At 48.4% G+C, this 15,971-nt stretch overlaps 1 protein-coding gene across 1 annotated transcript in view; it reads right to left on the minus strand.

Moving 5' to 3' along the window:
• The window catches only part of PLXNA2 (plexin A2), a 216,648-nt gene that overhangs the window by 21,738 nt on the left and 178,939 nt on the right, over nucleotides 1–15,971 (minus strand). Inside the window, exons 14-18 of the mRNA XM_079937942.1 lie at nucleotides 10,947–11,064; nucleotides 8,988–9,124; nucleotides 7,897–8,064; nucleotides 7,657–7,750; nucleotides 3,708–3,947 (exon numbers count right to left, since the gene is read on the minus strand). Of these exons, the coding sequence (XP_079794068.1) occupies nucleotides 3,708–3,947; nucleotides 7,657–7,750; nucleotides 7,897–8,064; nucleotides 8,988–9,124; nucleotides 10,947–11,064 (757 nt within the window). The remainder of the gene's footprint in view (nucleotides 1–3,707; nucleotides 3,948–7,656; nucleotides 7,751–7,896; nucleotides 8,065–8,987; nucleotides 9,125–10,946; nucleotides 11,065–15,971) is intronic.

Consider the following 15,971-nt stretch of genomic DNA (forward strand, 5'->3'; position numbering starts at 1 on the left):
GGCTCCACAGGTGAATTCTATCAAACATTTAGAGAAGAGCTAACACCCATCTTTCTCAAGCTCTTCCAAAAAATTGCAGAGGAAGGAATACTCCCAAACTCATTCTATGAGGCCACCATCACCCTGATACCAAAACAAGACAAAGATGCTACAAAAAAAGAAAATTACAGACCAATATCACTGATGAATATAGATGCAAAAATCCTCAACAAAATGCTAGCAAACAGAATCCAACAACACATTGAAAGGATCACACACCATGATCAAGTGGGATTTACTCCAGGGATGCAAGGATTCTTCAATATACACAAATGAGTGAATGTGATACACCATATCAACAAATTGAAGAATAAAAACCATATGATCATGTCAAAAGATGCAGAAAAAGCTTTTGACAAAATTCAACACCCATTTATGACAAAAACTCTCCAGAAAGCGGGCATAGAGGGAACCTACTTCAACATAATAAAGGCCATATACTACAAACTCACAGCAAACATCATTCTCAATGGTGAAAAACTGAAAGCATTTCCTCTAAGATCAGGAACAAGACACGGATGTCCACTCTCACCACTATTATTCAACATAGTTTTGGAAGTCCTAGCCACGGCAATCAGAGAAGAAAAAGACATAAAAGGAATACAAATTGGAAAAGAAGAAGTAACACTGTCACCGTTTGCAGATGACATGACACTATACATAGAGAATCCTAAAGATGCCATCAGAAAACTACTAGACCTAGTCAATGAATTTGGTAATGCTGCAGGATACAAAATTAAGGCACAGAAATCTCTTGCATTCCTATACACTAATGATGAAAAATCTGAAAGAGAAATTAAGGAAAGTCTCCCATTTACTACTGCAACAAAAAGAATAAAATAGCTAGGAATAAACCTACCTAGGGAGACAAAAGACCTGTATGCAGAAAACTATAAGACACTAATGAAAGAAATTAAAGATGATATCAACAGATGGAGAGACATACCATGTTCTTGGATTGGAAGAATCAATATTGTGAAAATGACTATACTACCCAAAGCAATCTACAGATTCAATTCAATCCCTATCAAATTACCAATGGCATTTTTTACAGAACTAGAACAAAATGTCTTAAAATTTGTATGGAGACACAAAAGACCCCAAATAGCCAAAGCAGTCTTGAGAGAAAAAAACGGAGCTGGAGAAATCGGACTCCCTGACTTCAGACAAAGCTACAGTAATCAAGACAATATGGTACTGGCACAAAAACAGAAATATAGATCAATGGAACAGGATAGAAAGCCCAGAGATAAACCCACACACCTATGGTCAACTAATCTATGACAAAGGAGGCAAGGATATACAATGGAGAAAAGACAGTCTCTTCAATAAGTGGTGCTGGGAAAAGTGGACAGCTATATGTAAAAGAATGATATTAGAACACTCCCTAACACCATACACAAAAATAAACTCAAAATGTATTACACACCTAAATGTAAGACTGGGCACTATAAAACTCTTAGAGGAAAACATAGGAAGAACACTCTTTGATATAAATCACAGCAACATATTTTTTGATTCACCTCCTAGAGTAATGGAAATAAAAACAAAAATAAACAAATGGGACCTAATGAAACTTAGAAGCTTTTGCACAGCAAAGTAAACCATAAACAAGACGAAAAGACAACCCTCAGAATGGGAGAAAATATTTGCAAATGAATCATCGGACAAAGGATTAATCTCCAAAATATATAAATAGCTCATGCAGCTCAATATTAAAAAAATAAACAACCCAATCCAAAAATGGGCAGAAGACCTAAATAGACATTTCTCCAAAGAAGACATACAGATGGCCAAGAAGCACATGAAAAGATGCTCAACATCACTAATTATTAGAGAAATGCAAATCAAAACTACAATGAGGTATCACTTCACACCAGTTAGAATGGGCATCATCAGAAAATCTACAAACAACAAATGCTGGAGAGGGTGTGGAGAAAAGGGGACCCTCCTGCACTGTTGGTGGGAGTGTAAATTGATACAGGCACTTGGAGAACAGTATGGAGGTTCCTTAGAGAACTAAAAATAGAATTACCATATGACCCAGCAATCCCACTCGTGGCCATATACCCAGAGAAAACCATAGTTCAAAAAGACACATGCACCCCAATGTTCAATGCAGCACTATTTACAATAGCCAGGACATGGAAGCAACCTAAGTGCCCACCGACAGAGGAATGGATAAAGAAGATGTGGCACATATATACAATGGAATATTACTCAGCCATCAAAAGGAACGAAATTGGGTCATTTGTAGGGACGTGGATGGATCTAGAGACTGTCATACAGAGTGAAGTAAGTCAGAAAGAGGAAAACAAATATCGTATATTAACGCATATATGTGGAACCTAGAAAGTGGTACAGATGAACCGGTTTGCCGAGCAGAAATTGAGACACAGAAGTAGAGAAAAAACAGATGGACACCAAGGGGGGAAAGCGGTGGGGTGGTGGTGGTGGTGGTGTGCTGAATTGGGAGATTGGGATTGACATTTATTCATTGATGTGTATAAAATGGATGACTTAATAAGAAAAAAAAATCTGATAGTGGAATGGACTTGGAATCTTTCATCACCTTACACGGTTCCTTGAACTTTGTAGGTGTCTGAAATAATATTCAATAATTCTCTGCCAGCTGTTGATCTTAATGAACTAAATAAGGCTTTTGTCTTAGCTTTCTTAATAAGTTATAACACAGAGAAAAGTGCATAAGTTTAACTATAAACTTATGACTTATGTGAGTTATCTGAACTCCCATTAGTATTACCACTACTCAGATCAAGAAACAGAATTTTCCCAGGATCTCGGAAGCCTTCCTTATACCATTTCCTCATCATGACCCCTGCTTTCTGCCCCCAAAATAACCATTATCTTCACCATAAATTTGTTTTGCCCAGTTTTGAATTTTTAAAAAAGAAACCATACAATGTATATCATTTTATGTCTGCCTTGTTTTGCTGAATATTGCTCATGAGTTTTATTTCTGTTGTTGCTTGTAGCAATGCTCACTTATTTTTATTGTCTTCTATATTTTATTATATAAATGCAAAATATATTCTAATGTTGATGAACAAAATAAATAAATAAAAATAAAAAGAGATTAAAGAGGTGGGGTAAGGGGAGCAATGCAAAAACCAATGAGTGACTCCATGGTAAATTTTTGGAGAGGACTTCTAACAGCCACAATTTAGACAGAAAAAGAGAAAACAAAGGGAAGAGAGAATGAAAGGGAGGAAGAGAGTGGTAAAGAGAAAGGAAGCGGGGACCAAACAGTAAACAAGTGAAAGTTTGGGGGAGGATGCAGGGGATAGAAGTGAAAGTGGTAGAGTAACACACACCTGGAAGGATGGTACCAGGGGACCGTGACCTCTTCACATCTGAGGGCAGTTACTGCGGCCACGGATGGGGTCAATAAAGGACATCGTTGCTTCCAGTGCACTGCAGGACTTTTAGGTCCCAAAGCTCACAAGGACACACAGAAATACTCTACGGTGTTCCTTGAGAATCCCAAGTGCAAGATATGTCACTCAGTGGGTCGATATGTATAACCAAGCTCCCTTCACAGGGAGATGACACCCATGTGAGCCCGTGTGCATCGAAGGGAGGCCAGGCCAGGAGAGGGGTGCTCCGGCCACCCCTGCGCGTGGCAGGCAGCCATCCCACCCTCCTACCTTCAGAATGATGGGGGATCCCGGCTTTTGATCCAAGACCCCAGTGGGGCTGAGCAGTTCAAAGGTCGGGTTGGGGTAGTAGATGAACTTGGTGTCGTTGTAAATCAGCAAGGACTGGACATTGTTAAAGACGAATCCAAACTCGTCCGGCCGTTCCACGGTGTCCAGGCCGGGCCGGTAGTCCGTGGTCAGGGAGGGTGCCAGGCAGGTCAGGGTGGTGGTGTTCACAACCTTGCACACCTAAAGGGCCCAAGAGCATGGTGTTCAAACACCCAGCAGGTGATGGTGGGGGTCACACTGCCGCCCTCCCACCCTTTGCTTGTTTTGGCCGGTCTCCAGTGGGCTACTTGCTTAAGGAAAAAGGCTGTGAAATTGTTTGTTTTTTTTTCTTTTTTGGCAGGGAGGGGCGTGTTTTAACTTTATTTATTCATTCACCAACACTGAGTGAGCACCTACTTTGTGCCAGGAACGGTGCCAGTAGTTGGGCCATCCGTGAAACAGCCTCAGTCTATCGGGGAGACAAATGATTTGACAAGCATTACAGTGCAGTCCTGGCAGAGGGCCTGGAGCACAGGAGGGGCACCAGCACTGTTAAATGCATGGATGGAGGTGAGAAATGTCCGGGTTGGGGAAGTACTAGGCACTCTGCGGGTGTCCGTGTGTGTGCACGAGCCTGTGTTTGTGCGCGAGCATGCATGGCCTGAGGCAGGGTGAGGGTGGCTCATGGGAGCTTTCCTTTGGAAGAGATGAATGAAATTTAACCTGAAGAATGCGTAGGACTTACCCAGACAGGGGGGATGGTAAGGGATCAAGTCCCTGGCAGAGAGAACAGCAGCAAAGGTCTGGGGATGAGGGAGCATGGATGTTTGCGGAAAAAGTAGGACAGAAGCAGTCTCCCGCACACGCGCGCGCGCGCGCGTGTGTGTGTGTGTGTGTGTGTGAGATGGAAGGAAGGAAGTTGTGTGAGATGAGCACATAGTAGGTGTTCAGTTAATGTTTATTGAAAACACTGATGGATGAAAAGGATCCTTCACCTCCTTAAATGTTTTAGTCAGGATCTCTCTCTTCTCCAACCAAGTGCCCCCTAACTCTCCATGGGGGGTATAACCTTGGTATTGACACTGAGTTCATAATGTCCTTTCTTCCTTGGTGGACCCTCATCTCCCAGATAACATCCTAGCTGAGCTGGCCCCGCGTGGCATGTGTTGTGCCATTCTCTCCTCTGGTGGTTTAGTTTGAGGGCTTCCCAAGGCAGCAGCCAGATTGAAGAAAGCGCTCTAGGACCCATGTGTGATCTGGGAAGAAAACCTGGACCCCTCCCCACCTCCTCCTGTCTCGCGCTGCGTGGCTCAGTTTTGGCTCTGGGAGTCACAGTGTCCCAGCAACAGCCAAGGGCATCTGTGAGAACCCTGCTCAAGTACACACTGTCCTGGCAGGTCCACACATGTTGCGTGTCTGGCCAACACACACATACCCAGGCTTCATGTTCGGAAAACAAGACCGTGTGTGAAATTGCAAAAAAAGCTGATGCTTGCATAGAAATTATGTCAGAGCTCCAAGTCTTAACCCTCCCTTTCCAGAGGGAGTTGAAGAGTTTAAACCAACAGCTCGCCGAGGGCTTCGTGCCGTGTCGGAGGTTAGTACGCATCCCCGCCCTTTTCAGCTCACCCTTCAGCAGCCCCTTGTGAAACTAATGTCCCTTTCCCGTTCCAGCTGGGGACACCCTGGCATGAGGAAAATGGTGGTGCGGTCAAACAGAGTTGAGCTGGGAGTCCCCTCCCTGGGCTCCACGGGGCAGACCTCCCAGCCCAAGGACCGCTTCCCTGCCCCGCCCCTCATCTTCCTCCCTGCTCACTCCAGTGTCCCTGGATGGGACTCCTCTGTGAATGAGCAAATCACCCCCAGACAAACGGCCTCCATTTGCTCTCTGCCCAGCGCTGCATCGGCACTTTGCCAAACATTCCTTTGGGTTTTGTGGCCTTCGCTTTGGCCCTTCTCACGGGCTGCTTCCAAACCCAAAGGCAGGGGGTAGCCCCCGGGGACTGAGGATGACGTGGAGCCCAGGTAGGGCCTCAGGGGCAACATGGTTCTTTCTCACCACTCCTGAAAGAGAGGGCATCGGGCGGAGTTTACGGGCTTCCCATGCTGGGGCCCGGCTTGGTGGAAACCTGCACACCCAGGCCTTTCCTCCAGGCTGCCTGTCAGCCTGCAGACTCCAAGCAGGTCCCTGTTGGAGTTCAGGGCCCCGAATGCTCGAGAGGCAGGAGCTGTCTCTTAACTCCTTGAAGCACTGAGGTCCTGGTGGGTGAGCTGGGAGAACTGCTGGGGAGATTCCTGCCTGGGGCTGCCAACGTGTCCTGGCGGGCGCACAGGACGCCCAGGACCCAGGCCTTCTCAGAAGGCTGCCAGGTGTGGGGAGGCCTGCCCAGCCCAGTCTTCTCTTCCAATAGCTTCCCGGGGACCAATGCTGCAGCCTTCGGAGGTTAATCTTGTCAGTCATGCACTCATCCTCCAAAATTCCCTCTGTACTAGATTAACCACGTCTTTTCTTTTCTGTGTTCTGAGGCTTTAACCTCTGGGGCCTTGCTGGTCCAGGAGGGGCTGCCCCTCCCCAGGCTGACCAACTCCTAGAGACAGCAAACAGATGGAGGTGGCCTGGGGACACTGAGCCTCGGTCTGGAAGTGGGGCGGGGGCCCCCCTCTTTCACTCATGGATCAGGCTCTACGTTGGGATCTGGAGTTGCGCGCTCTTCTAGCCCAAAGAGCTGTGAGCACAATGGGTCACTGCAGGTGTGATACAGGTGTCTCCATGTCTCCGGCATGATGAAATGTCAAGCCCACCATCATCTCACGTGGTCTAGTTAGAAGAGTCAGATGTTTGGGATCTAGCTTGGTCCTGCCACCAGCCACCTTCATGACTGGGGGCAAGTCATTACTGCTTTCTGGCCTTAGTTTTCTAAGCTATACAGTGAGAAGTTTGGACTAGATCATCCCTGAGACCTTTCCAGATCTAGCCTTCTGGCAGCCTGTCCCTTTCTGTATTTCTCTGTTTCCTAGGGAAGCCTCAAGCATGCTGGGAATGTGTCAGGGATAAGAGGGTAGATCCAACACCATCTCGCCCATCTCCGTCTCCATCTCAGCCTCGTCAATGCCCAGAAGGTCAAAGCAGTAATTCATATGAAAAATAATGGCCGTAACAGCATCTCCTGGACTATAATTATGAATACAATAACATTTCAGAAAATATTGCCTGAAAAGAGAAGGATGGAGCCAGTAGAACGAACTAAAAAATTTATCACAACATAGCAGACATTCTGCTCTTATGATAGAGAACTTTTTTAACATCACAAAAATCCACAGTGGAAAAAAATTAAATTACATGGGTCTGCACAGAGGAATAAAGTGAAATGTTCAGCTTGATCATCTTAGCAACCAGGGTGGAAATATCTGCATGCAGTGACTAACGTTTATCAGGTGCCAGCCAAGTTGCAGGTTACAAATCTGCGAGGCAAGTCTTATCATCAGCATTTCTAGCCAGGGAAGGGAGGATCAGAGACGTTAAATGACTTGATCATGGTTGTAGAGCTAATAGATGGTGGTGTTTTGTTTCCAATTCACAGATGTCTGAATCTGGATCCAGAATTTCTTCTCCCTCTCACCCTACCTCTTATCGGACCTCAAAGTGAACATGGCAGAAAACAGGAGCCCTTTTGCACCATATCTTAGGCTCAGAAGCCAGTATGTTTATACACTCATGACATCACCTTCTGACAAGAAATGATTATACTGTAATTATAAAAATCATTGTGAGGCCCAGGTGTTTGGGGCCATGATTCTGGACTCTTCTCTGGCGGTCGAATGTCCCAGTGCCTAACACAGACCTTATCACACTGCAAAACACAGACACAGCCGTGCTGCCTGCAGATCAAGGGGACCCGTGGTTACTCACATTGACAGATTCTTTGCCATTAAACTTGACTCGGATCCTTGGCTCCTGAATGACATCCAGGTTGAAGCCTGTGACTGTCAGGGGTGTGTGGCCGCTGGGAACAAGCAGAGTCTGGGTTAGGTGAAAAACCCTCTCAAACTGCTACCACTTGTCCCCCTAGGATCCTCACAGGAGCTGCACTTTGGCAGAAGGGATCAGGTTGCACGGCAGCTGGGTGTATCCCCGCCCGCTCTGCCTCACCTGGCGATACTCCACTCGGGCTCGATGCGCTGCACCCGGGGGTCATCTATGTACTCGAACTGCAGGTTGTTGTCTACACGGGCTCGGTCGACACTCACAGAGACAGGGACGGGCCCCAGCCCATTGGATGACGGGGGCGAGACACACACGATCTCATTCATTGATCGCCTACAGGGAGACCGCAGGAGGGTGGTGAGCAAAGGCATGGGCAAGAGGTGCAGCCTCTGGCCTGAGAAGGGGTTTGCCCCGGTTGGGGGGTATGGCCCAGGAATGTTCTTCTGTCCTTTTATACTCTAGACTGGGGAACATCCCTCAGCAGTGTGTATCAGTGCTTCTTTTTACCTGAGATCCCACTCCAGATGGACTAGGGAGGGAGCCAACTGGAGAAGGGGATTAGAGAAGGTGGGGCAGGGGCGGGGCTCCTTGGGCTTTGGGGGAACTCCTCTTTTCTGGATTTTTCTAGACCATGACTATTTAGCCAGTGCTTAGTGTCTGGTCAGTCAGTTAATAACTTGAGCACCTGCTAGGCAGAGAAGCAAATATTCAGTCCTTGCCCTCAGGCAGTTTATGGTCCAGGGAGGAGGTTTACTGGGCAAGTTGGGTTCTCATCCAGGGATCCTTTCAGAATTCTCTCTAGATTCTCTACAACCCCAGGGCTTCATCAGAATATCTGACGAATAGACAAATAGTAGGTGTTCAATTTTTAGCGCATAAGAGATGCCCTGAGGATGAGTCTGTGCTTGCAGAGGACAGAGGCCATGCAATCTCCATGTTTCTCAAGTCACCATGGTGGGGACATAATGAATGCTTGATCCTGGTGGTGACTGAGAGCTCCTGGGAACCTCCCTCATCAGCAGCTCTTATGGTCCTCACTTCTAAATATCTGTAGAAGTATTTAGCCCCTATGATACTCGCGATACAAATTGACTAGTGGTATATATTTCTTACAGTGACTGGAATGGTGTTTGGGCCCAGGACATGACACATAACATGGGGATGATGGGGCAGGCACATATGTGAACATGCACGGGAACATGTGTGCACAGGCCTCACGTGTACAGTCTCCTAGGGCTCCTTTGAGCCCATCTCACCCATAGAACTCGCAGGTCTGGTTGCCCAGGTAAACAGCCACGCTGCTCCCAGCCCCGAGGTAATGGCCCGTGATGGTCACCATGGTGCCTCCGGACTCTGGCCCTCGGATGGGGCTGAGTGACAACACGGAAGGGTTCTTTGGGAGGAAGCAGAGAAAGGATCACAGCTCAGGTTTTACCCAAAGAGAGAAACCCAGGCTAGACTTAAAGACAGAAGGAGGGACTGTGTCCACGCTCAGAGTGAACCCTTTCTAATCCCAAACACTCTTTGCCTACCCTGGAGCTCAGACCCTTTCTAAGAAGAGGCTCCAGGCATATCCAGGGAAGGCAGAAGGGCCGTGTTTTGCAATTAATTAACTCCCCTGGGAGTCTTATGCTCATAACACTGTTGGGAAGGCAGAGATGACACTGACTAATCTATCAATTAGTTTGCAAATTGAGAACAATTTGAAAATGCTTCTCTATCTGGAGTGCATACTGATTTTTTTGGCACAAAATCGATAGGGCTGAATAAAGGATCCCTGCCTGGATTGGGCCACCAAGAGGATCCATTAATGGCCCACGCTTGTGTCCTTCCGTCCCTCCCTAAGCAAGAGAAGGGCACAACAGGTGCAGAGACCTGTCAGTAAATGTTAGATGCGTCTTCCCTGACCTTCACCAGGAGGATGGCCCATCGTTGGCTGGGATTTTCTAGTAAGCTCACTAAATCGTAAAATTAAGCCTGAAGCCTAAAAGAAATGTCATCTGGCCTAAAATGCATCAGAAAGAAATTGCTCCTGCCTAGCCGGCAGGGGAGTGGAGTGGAAAGTGCATTTAACTGAGCACCTACACAGGCATGAACTCTAGTCCGCCTTAGCCACTCACTAGTGATGGGCCCTGAAGCAAGTTTCTGTATCACTCTGGGCTTTTGTTCCCTCCTCTGTCAAGACAGGAGAGTGGGCTACATGATCTGTAAAGCCCTCCCAGCTCTGACACTCTACAGCTCTCTCCATCCAGTCTTTCTGGGTTTGCTTCTCACATGAGACCCTGTCTGTCCTGCACAGGAGATGGGGTAGGTGGGCTGCAGATATAGGCCATGGTACCCTCCCATCTGAGAGAAGACTGGTACAAGGAAAGGTGGAGATGCTGAGATAAGAAGGCAGAGACTGGAAAACCTAAAACAAGCAGTAAAGTGCTTTAGAGAGAAGAGAATTTTGTGGTCAAATAAATTTTCAATACTCTGAGCAAGGCTGGTTTGACCCCCTCCGCTGGTGTTAACACTTTTCAGTGAAGAACTTGATGTGGCAATGTTGCCTAGGTGTCAGAAAAGGGACTTTGGAGCCCCAGAAGCAGGTTGTTCAGCACGAGAAAATAAAGCCTTTGTGAGTCCACCATCTGTTGCTTGGGCGAGAAGAAGTGTTTCCAGGGCTGAGTGTGTGCATATGTGTGTGTAACCACACCAACACACAGAGCAGCTCACTCGTACATCCCACTCCCATGGTCCTGCACACAGACATGCGTTCCTGCAGGATTCCAAATGGCTCCTCTAAACTCCCACTTACAATATCCTTGGCAGAAAACAAAGCGTGTGGATAAATATAGACCTTTATAATTAGGTCCCTCAGATGATCTGTCCTCATTAGGCTGGAATTAGACAGAGATATCACATCGGTGGGACAAAGGGCAGCCCCTCCCCACCCTGTGTCTAGGATCCACTTTCTAAGGAAGGCCTGATTTTGCTTATTTAGAACTCTGACCTGTGGCTCTCTGGGACGCCAAAGTCTCCAAAGTGTTGTTGGTCGTGCACTTGACCCACCCAGGAAAGACAGGCTTTCCCTTTTCTGGTCTCCTACTCCATCTGCAAGAAGCCTGGAGGTGCCAGCTCGGGAGAGGGGTGGGTGGGACTTTCCTGGGAGAAGCCTGGAGCAGAAATATGCCCTTGCTAGAAGCCTGTAGCTCAGCACTAGACCCAATACTCACCACAAACGTGTACTGTTGATGGGATTTGGTCATGAACTCTGGCTTACACTCGCCAATGCACAGGCGCACGGGCCCAGAGGTGGTCCCCACAAGGGCATGGCCCATCTCACAAACGATCCTGAGGAGAGAGCAAACCTTTCCATGAGAGACCTGGGGAGAGCTGCATCCCTGCCCCAGCTTGCTCACCCCGTCATAGTCACAGTGAATGACTCATCACAGTCTTACAATAGTGCTGGACCAAGACTCAGCTTGCTCAACCATGTGGCTGTGCGACCTTGGGTAAAGTACTTTCCCGCTCTGGGCTTTAGTCTCTCATTGGTACAGTGAGAGGTTGGATGAGCTCAACGCTAAAGCCCTCGAAACGCTATGCTGCCTATTTCTATGAGCAAGCCTGTAGTCCCCGGTGCCTAGTGCAGGGCTTGGCATTGGGTACCAACCCAATATTTGTGGAATAAACCTAATGTTCAACAGAGAGATCTAGGGGCAGTAATTTAGTGCTCTTTTTCGTGTGACAAGCCAACGCTGCAACACTCCCGAGAAGAGGGAGTGGGGACTGATTTGCCAAGCTGATTCAATTGTGGTTTGTTTCCTGCAGTGAGGGAACAGATAATCTGGTGAGATAGTGAGTTCCCCAAACCGGAGCTCCCAGCTGAATGGGAGGAGTGGCATCCAGTGGCAGCAGGCGAGGGGGTGGGAGGTGGATGAGTTCATTAGGACAGCAATCGACACTGGACTCCCACTTAATCAAGGGCTGAGCTCACAGAGCTGGTGGGCGAGGCGGTGAACCAGCCCTGGGGTTGGAAGTCATGTCTCACATCAACAGGAGAACTGGAGAATGGTGGCGGCGGGGTGGGTGGTGGGGGGGCGGGGGGGCGGGGGGAGGGATTGGGGAGGCACTCTCTCTCGTGATGTGCAGCTTGATACCCCCAGTGAGGGCTTCCCTGGTACCTGAGATAAGTTACAACAAGCACATTTACAGACGGACTGCCTTAGCCACAGCAGACTCTAGAAAGAGTGGGCAGTGGAGGATATGGGAGGGACTGAAGAAATCAGATTCTTGGGGGGATCTCTTGCCTGGAATTTTAAGGCATGGGATGGGTGGGAAAGGGCTCCACCAGGCTCAGCAAAAGGGAACCCAGGGGACAGATGGAAGGCTTTTCTTTCCTTCCCAATGCCATTTAAGTGTTCAGTCTGAGCAGTCTGGTGCCCTTGGTAGGTTGGTTTAGTGGGGAGTCAGAAAAACAGACCCCTCTCCACCAATCCCCAGCATTATCCAGGCACGGTGGGGAAGATCCGTGTTTAACGGAGGACGCTTATCTCAACAACTTCTCTAGGAAGTGGTTCTCTAGGTAACTAAACAGAGATTTCATTTTGATGTAATAAAACTTGCATTAAACAAATACATGGCGTGTTCACACACACGTCATGCCACCGATCTCCAGCTCCTTCCTAACAGTTAATCCCAAATAAGTACTTTCACTCCCGGTGAATATTTACTTTACATACAATGACTGTCTTATTACGTTTAGCATATTAGGTTCGACAAGAAAGTACTGAGTGCATGTCAAAGGACGTTCTCCTTTCCCTTTCTCTGTGAATAAATTAATTATGAACCCACAGTAAAGATGATAGTGATGATCAATTAGTATTTTACATGTAAGCGTCTCCTTAAACCTCATTAGCGGAGCATTTGAGAAGCTTAATTTAAGGTACGACGTGGGGTTATTTCCATGCTGCTACCTGCTTGGAGTAACAACTCTCCCATCCTGCTGCCTGGGCCCCAGCACCTGTTCCCGTTTGGGGTCCCTGTCATGCTGTCACATTGCTCCGGGCTCTCAAGGAGCATCAGAGGATTATCGACTCTCTACTGGGGGGATGGGGTGTGAAGAAGAGGAGGCAGCAGATAAGTCTCTTTCTCTCTCTTCTAATCAGTGCTTTCTTGTCCCTCACTCACCCCCCTTGGCCACTGTGCTGGAGCCACCCTCGAGAAGAAAAGCAGAAGCAAATCATGGCAGGCTTGAAGTCATGGAAAGAGGAAACATAAGAACACGTGAAGGTCATAGGCATATTTGCTCCTCCTGGGGCCTGTCTAGGAGAAGAGAAGGCTAGAATGGCCTGTTCAGCTGTCTGGGGCGTCTTGGCACACTGTCTTTTCTAGAACATTTTCTTGTTCAGGGTTTGTGGCCCAAAAGATGAGCTTTGCACGTCAAGCACGTGGGAGAAGAGGGTGGATGGGAGATGGCACTGCCCAAGTGTCCAAGGCTGAATGCCTGCAGTTGGCTCTCAGTGTCCCGCTTGGAAGGGTATGATGCAGGGGCCGAGGCTGCACGGAGGGCCTAGAGCTGGACCATGGGTTCCCTTCCTTGGCACTGCAGCTGACTCCTTTCCCTGCTGGTGGAATGAGGTTCTACTTCATCCAGTGAGTGGGAGAGGAGAAGCAGTCAGCGGTGGACTGTAGAATGGTCTGGGTTGCTAAGTCTAAGGGCTGGGTGCTAAGTCTAAGGGCTGGGTGAGAGTCCTGAGGACTCAGACCATGTTGTGGAAGAACTCTAATGACCTCTAACTCTTCTTCCTTTTTATTCCTGGGACCCAGTGCTCGCAGCGAAGGATGGAGAGGCCTCCTTGAGTGTGTTTGTTATTGGCATTTGTTCTCTGAGCTCAAGGAGATAGAGGGTTAAAGGAAGAAGCAAGGGCAGCTATAGGGAGTGGAGAGGGTTATACTGAGGAATGAGGGTCAGGCCAAAGCAGATTCTGTACCTCAACAATAAACAAGAGCTACAATTTGTCGAGCTGTGTGTGGCAGGCACTGGCCCAGATAGGATCTCGTGTCATCCTCAGGCATCCTACAGGGTGGGTCTTCTCCATTTTTATAGACAAGGAAGCCAAGGCTCAGAGGTGCTAAGTGACTCATCTGTGGCCATAGTGCTGGGAAGTGGCAGAGCCACGATTCAAATCCAGGTCAGCCTGGCTGCAAAGCTCATGCCTTTGACCGTTCCACTCTACTGCCCCTAGAATCAGTGGAATCTTCTGTGTCTCTCATGGAAGGGACAGGATGGACATGGTGGCTGTGCTGGGGTGGAGGTGACGTGGCTGTGGGGGGCTGGGGCGGGAGGAAGGGGAGGTGGGGTAGACCTGGCTGGGTTCCTAAGTCTCTGAGGAACCTGCGCTCCCTCCCTCCCTGGTTGGAGATGACCACAGGCAGCGGTGTGGCCACCACTTCCTCCTTTAGGCTTTACAGGTCATCAAAGTTCCTGTGGTTTGACTTCTGGGGGCCTCCTGCCTCTTCTCGGTGTCCCTGGTAGCTTTAGGCTCCCTGTGTATTATCAGGAGACAACAGCTGGGGATGTCTAAAGTTTCTCCTTGTAAAATGAGAAGTTAGACTAAATAACTCTCTACTAGTTATTTAGCTTCAACATTGGGAGGCTTGACTCCTGATGGACAGGCACCTCTGGATTCACATTAGTCCCACCGATAAGCTTTCTAATGGCAGGAGTTGCAGATTCCATATTGCTTCTGACATCCTAGGGCCACAGAAGTGATTGTAGAGGTCCATTTCTACATACCCATTTCCAGATGAGACATTTGAGGATCAGGGAGCTCATCAATAGCTGAGCTCCTGGCACCCAGCCCGGTGCCCTCGCCTCACACCGCACCACCTCCCATAGATTGGCAAAGATGGTGCCTTTCTCCCCGTGAGTGTGCATCCTTGGGGTGGGAGCACAAGCATGTAGCATCCGTCAGGACATGGCTGACTTCGTAGGTGCAGCAGATGAGAAGGAGGGGGTCTGAGGACCCAAGCTGAGTCCACCTCATACAGAGCCCCTGTCCCAGGCAGGGCTGAGCTGCAGCCTCAACCTGCATCTCATCACCCAGGAAACGTCCTGTGATGGAATCATCCGGCCCTCCATAGACCTGTGGGGCACTGATTGCAAGAGACTAAGCGGGGCCTTTTAACCAACATTAGCCTAATTGCTGAGTGATAGATGGCACGGCACAAGCATACGGTGAGTCATCACTGTGCCCGCTAATCCTGCCCGTGCCCGGGACTCTGCACTGGGTCCATTTAGCCAAATTCATCTCTCACAGATATCTATAATGATTGTGCCTGTTGCTCACTGCCCAGGATGGAGGCTTTAATGATGTTAACAAGCTCTCAATAATGAGCCTGACACGGCTGGAAACCAGGGCTGCGTGCAGGCAAGGTGAGGAATGTGCCTGCTGCCTCCTGCCTGCCCCGCGCCTGAGGAGTTGATGGGGCTGGTTTTCTAGGGTGATCACTGGCCCTGGTAGGGACCCCTGGCAACCATTCACCTCCCCAGGCTCCTTTTGTATCCTCACTTCCAGTTTTTCTTGGAACTTTCTTCCCTAGGGCCCTGGGTGAGTGTGATGCATTTGATTTCAAAGATATTGAATAGAACAATATTTCCTTACGTTCCTACGGCACATTACGGTCTTCACGTTTTCATCTCACTGAATTCTCTCCCAAAACCCATGCAGTAGGAATCATGATTTCCATTGGGCCAGTGAAGATTAGAGAGACCAAACAGTTTGCTAAGGTCTCAGGGCTGGCAGGTAGAGGAGGCAGGATTTAGAAGACCTTTGGATCCCAATTCTCATGCGATTTCCATGTCCGGCTGCCCAAGAATTTATATTTCTCTATTCAAAGCCTTACCCTTCAGTCCCCTGTGAACCTTTCCTTTGGAGTCCTATGGCATCTCACCAAGTTGGAGACTTGACCTGTGTCCAGTGGCCCAAGGCAGCTCCTTGAGGCCAAGGTGGGTCTGGGGTCAGTGTGACTGAGAGTCTAGCTGGGTGTGGCAGGGTGCTGGGCTCTGTAAAGCCATCTCATCTTGACAAGCCCAACAGCTCTCCCCTTCTCTTCTGGCTCAGAAGCGCTACTTATATCATTTCCCCCTTTCCTCTTCCTCATGTCTTTCCTGTAGACCCAGCCAGTCTTCCCTCCATGATTCACTCCTTGAAGGGACAAGGCTGTCAGTGAAGGGTCAGTTCTGCAGGATCTGAATG

The sequence above is a fragment of the Stenella coeruleoalba genome (assembly GCF_951394435.1).
Source record: "Stenella coeruleoalba genome assembly, chromosome: 1".
NCBI lineage: Eukaryota > Metazoa > Chordata > Mammalia > Artiodactyla > Delphinidae > Stenella > Stenella coeruleoalba.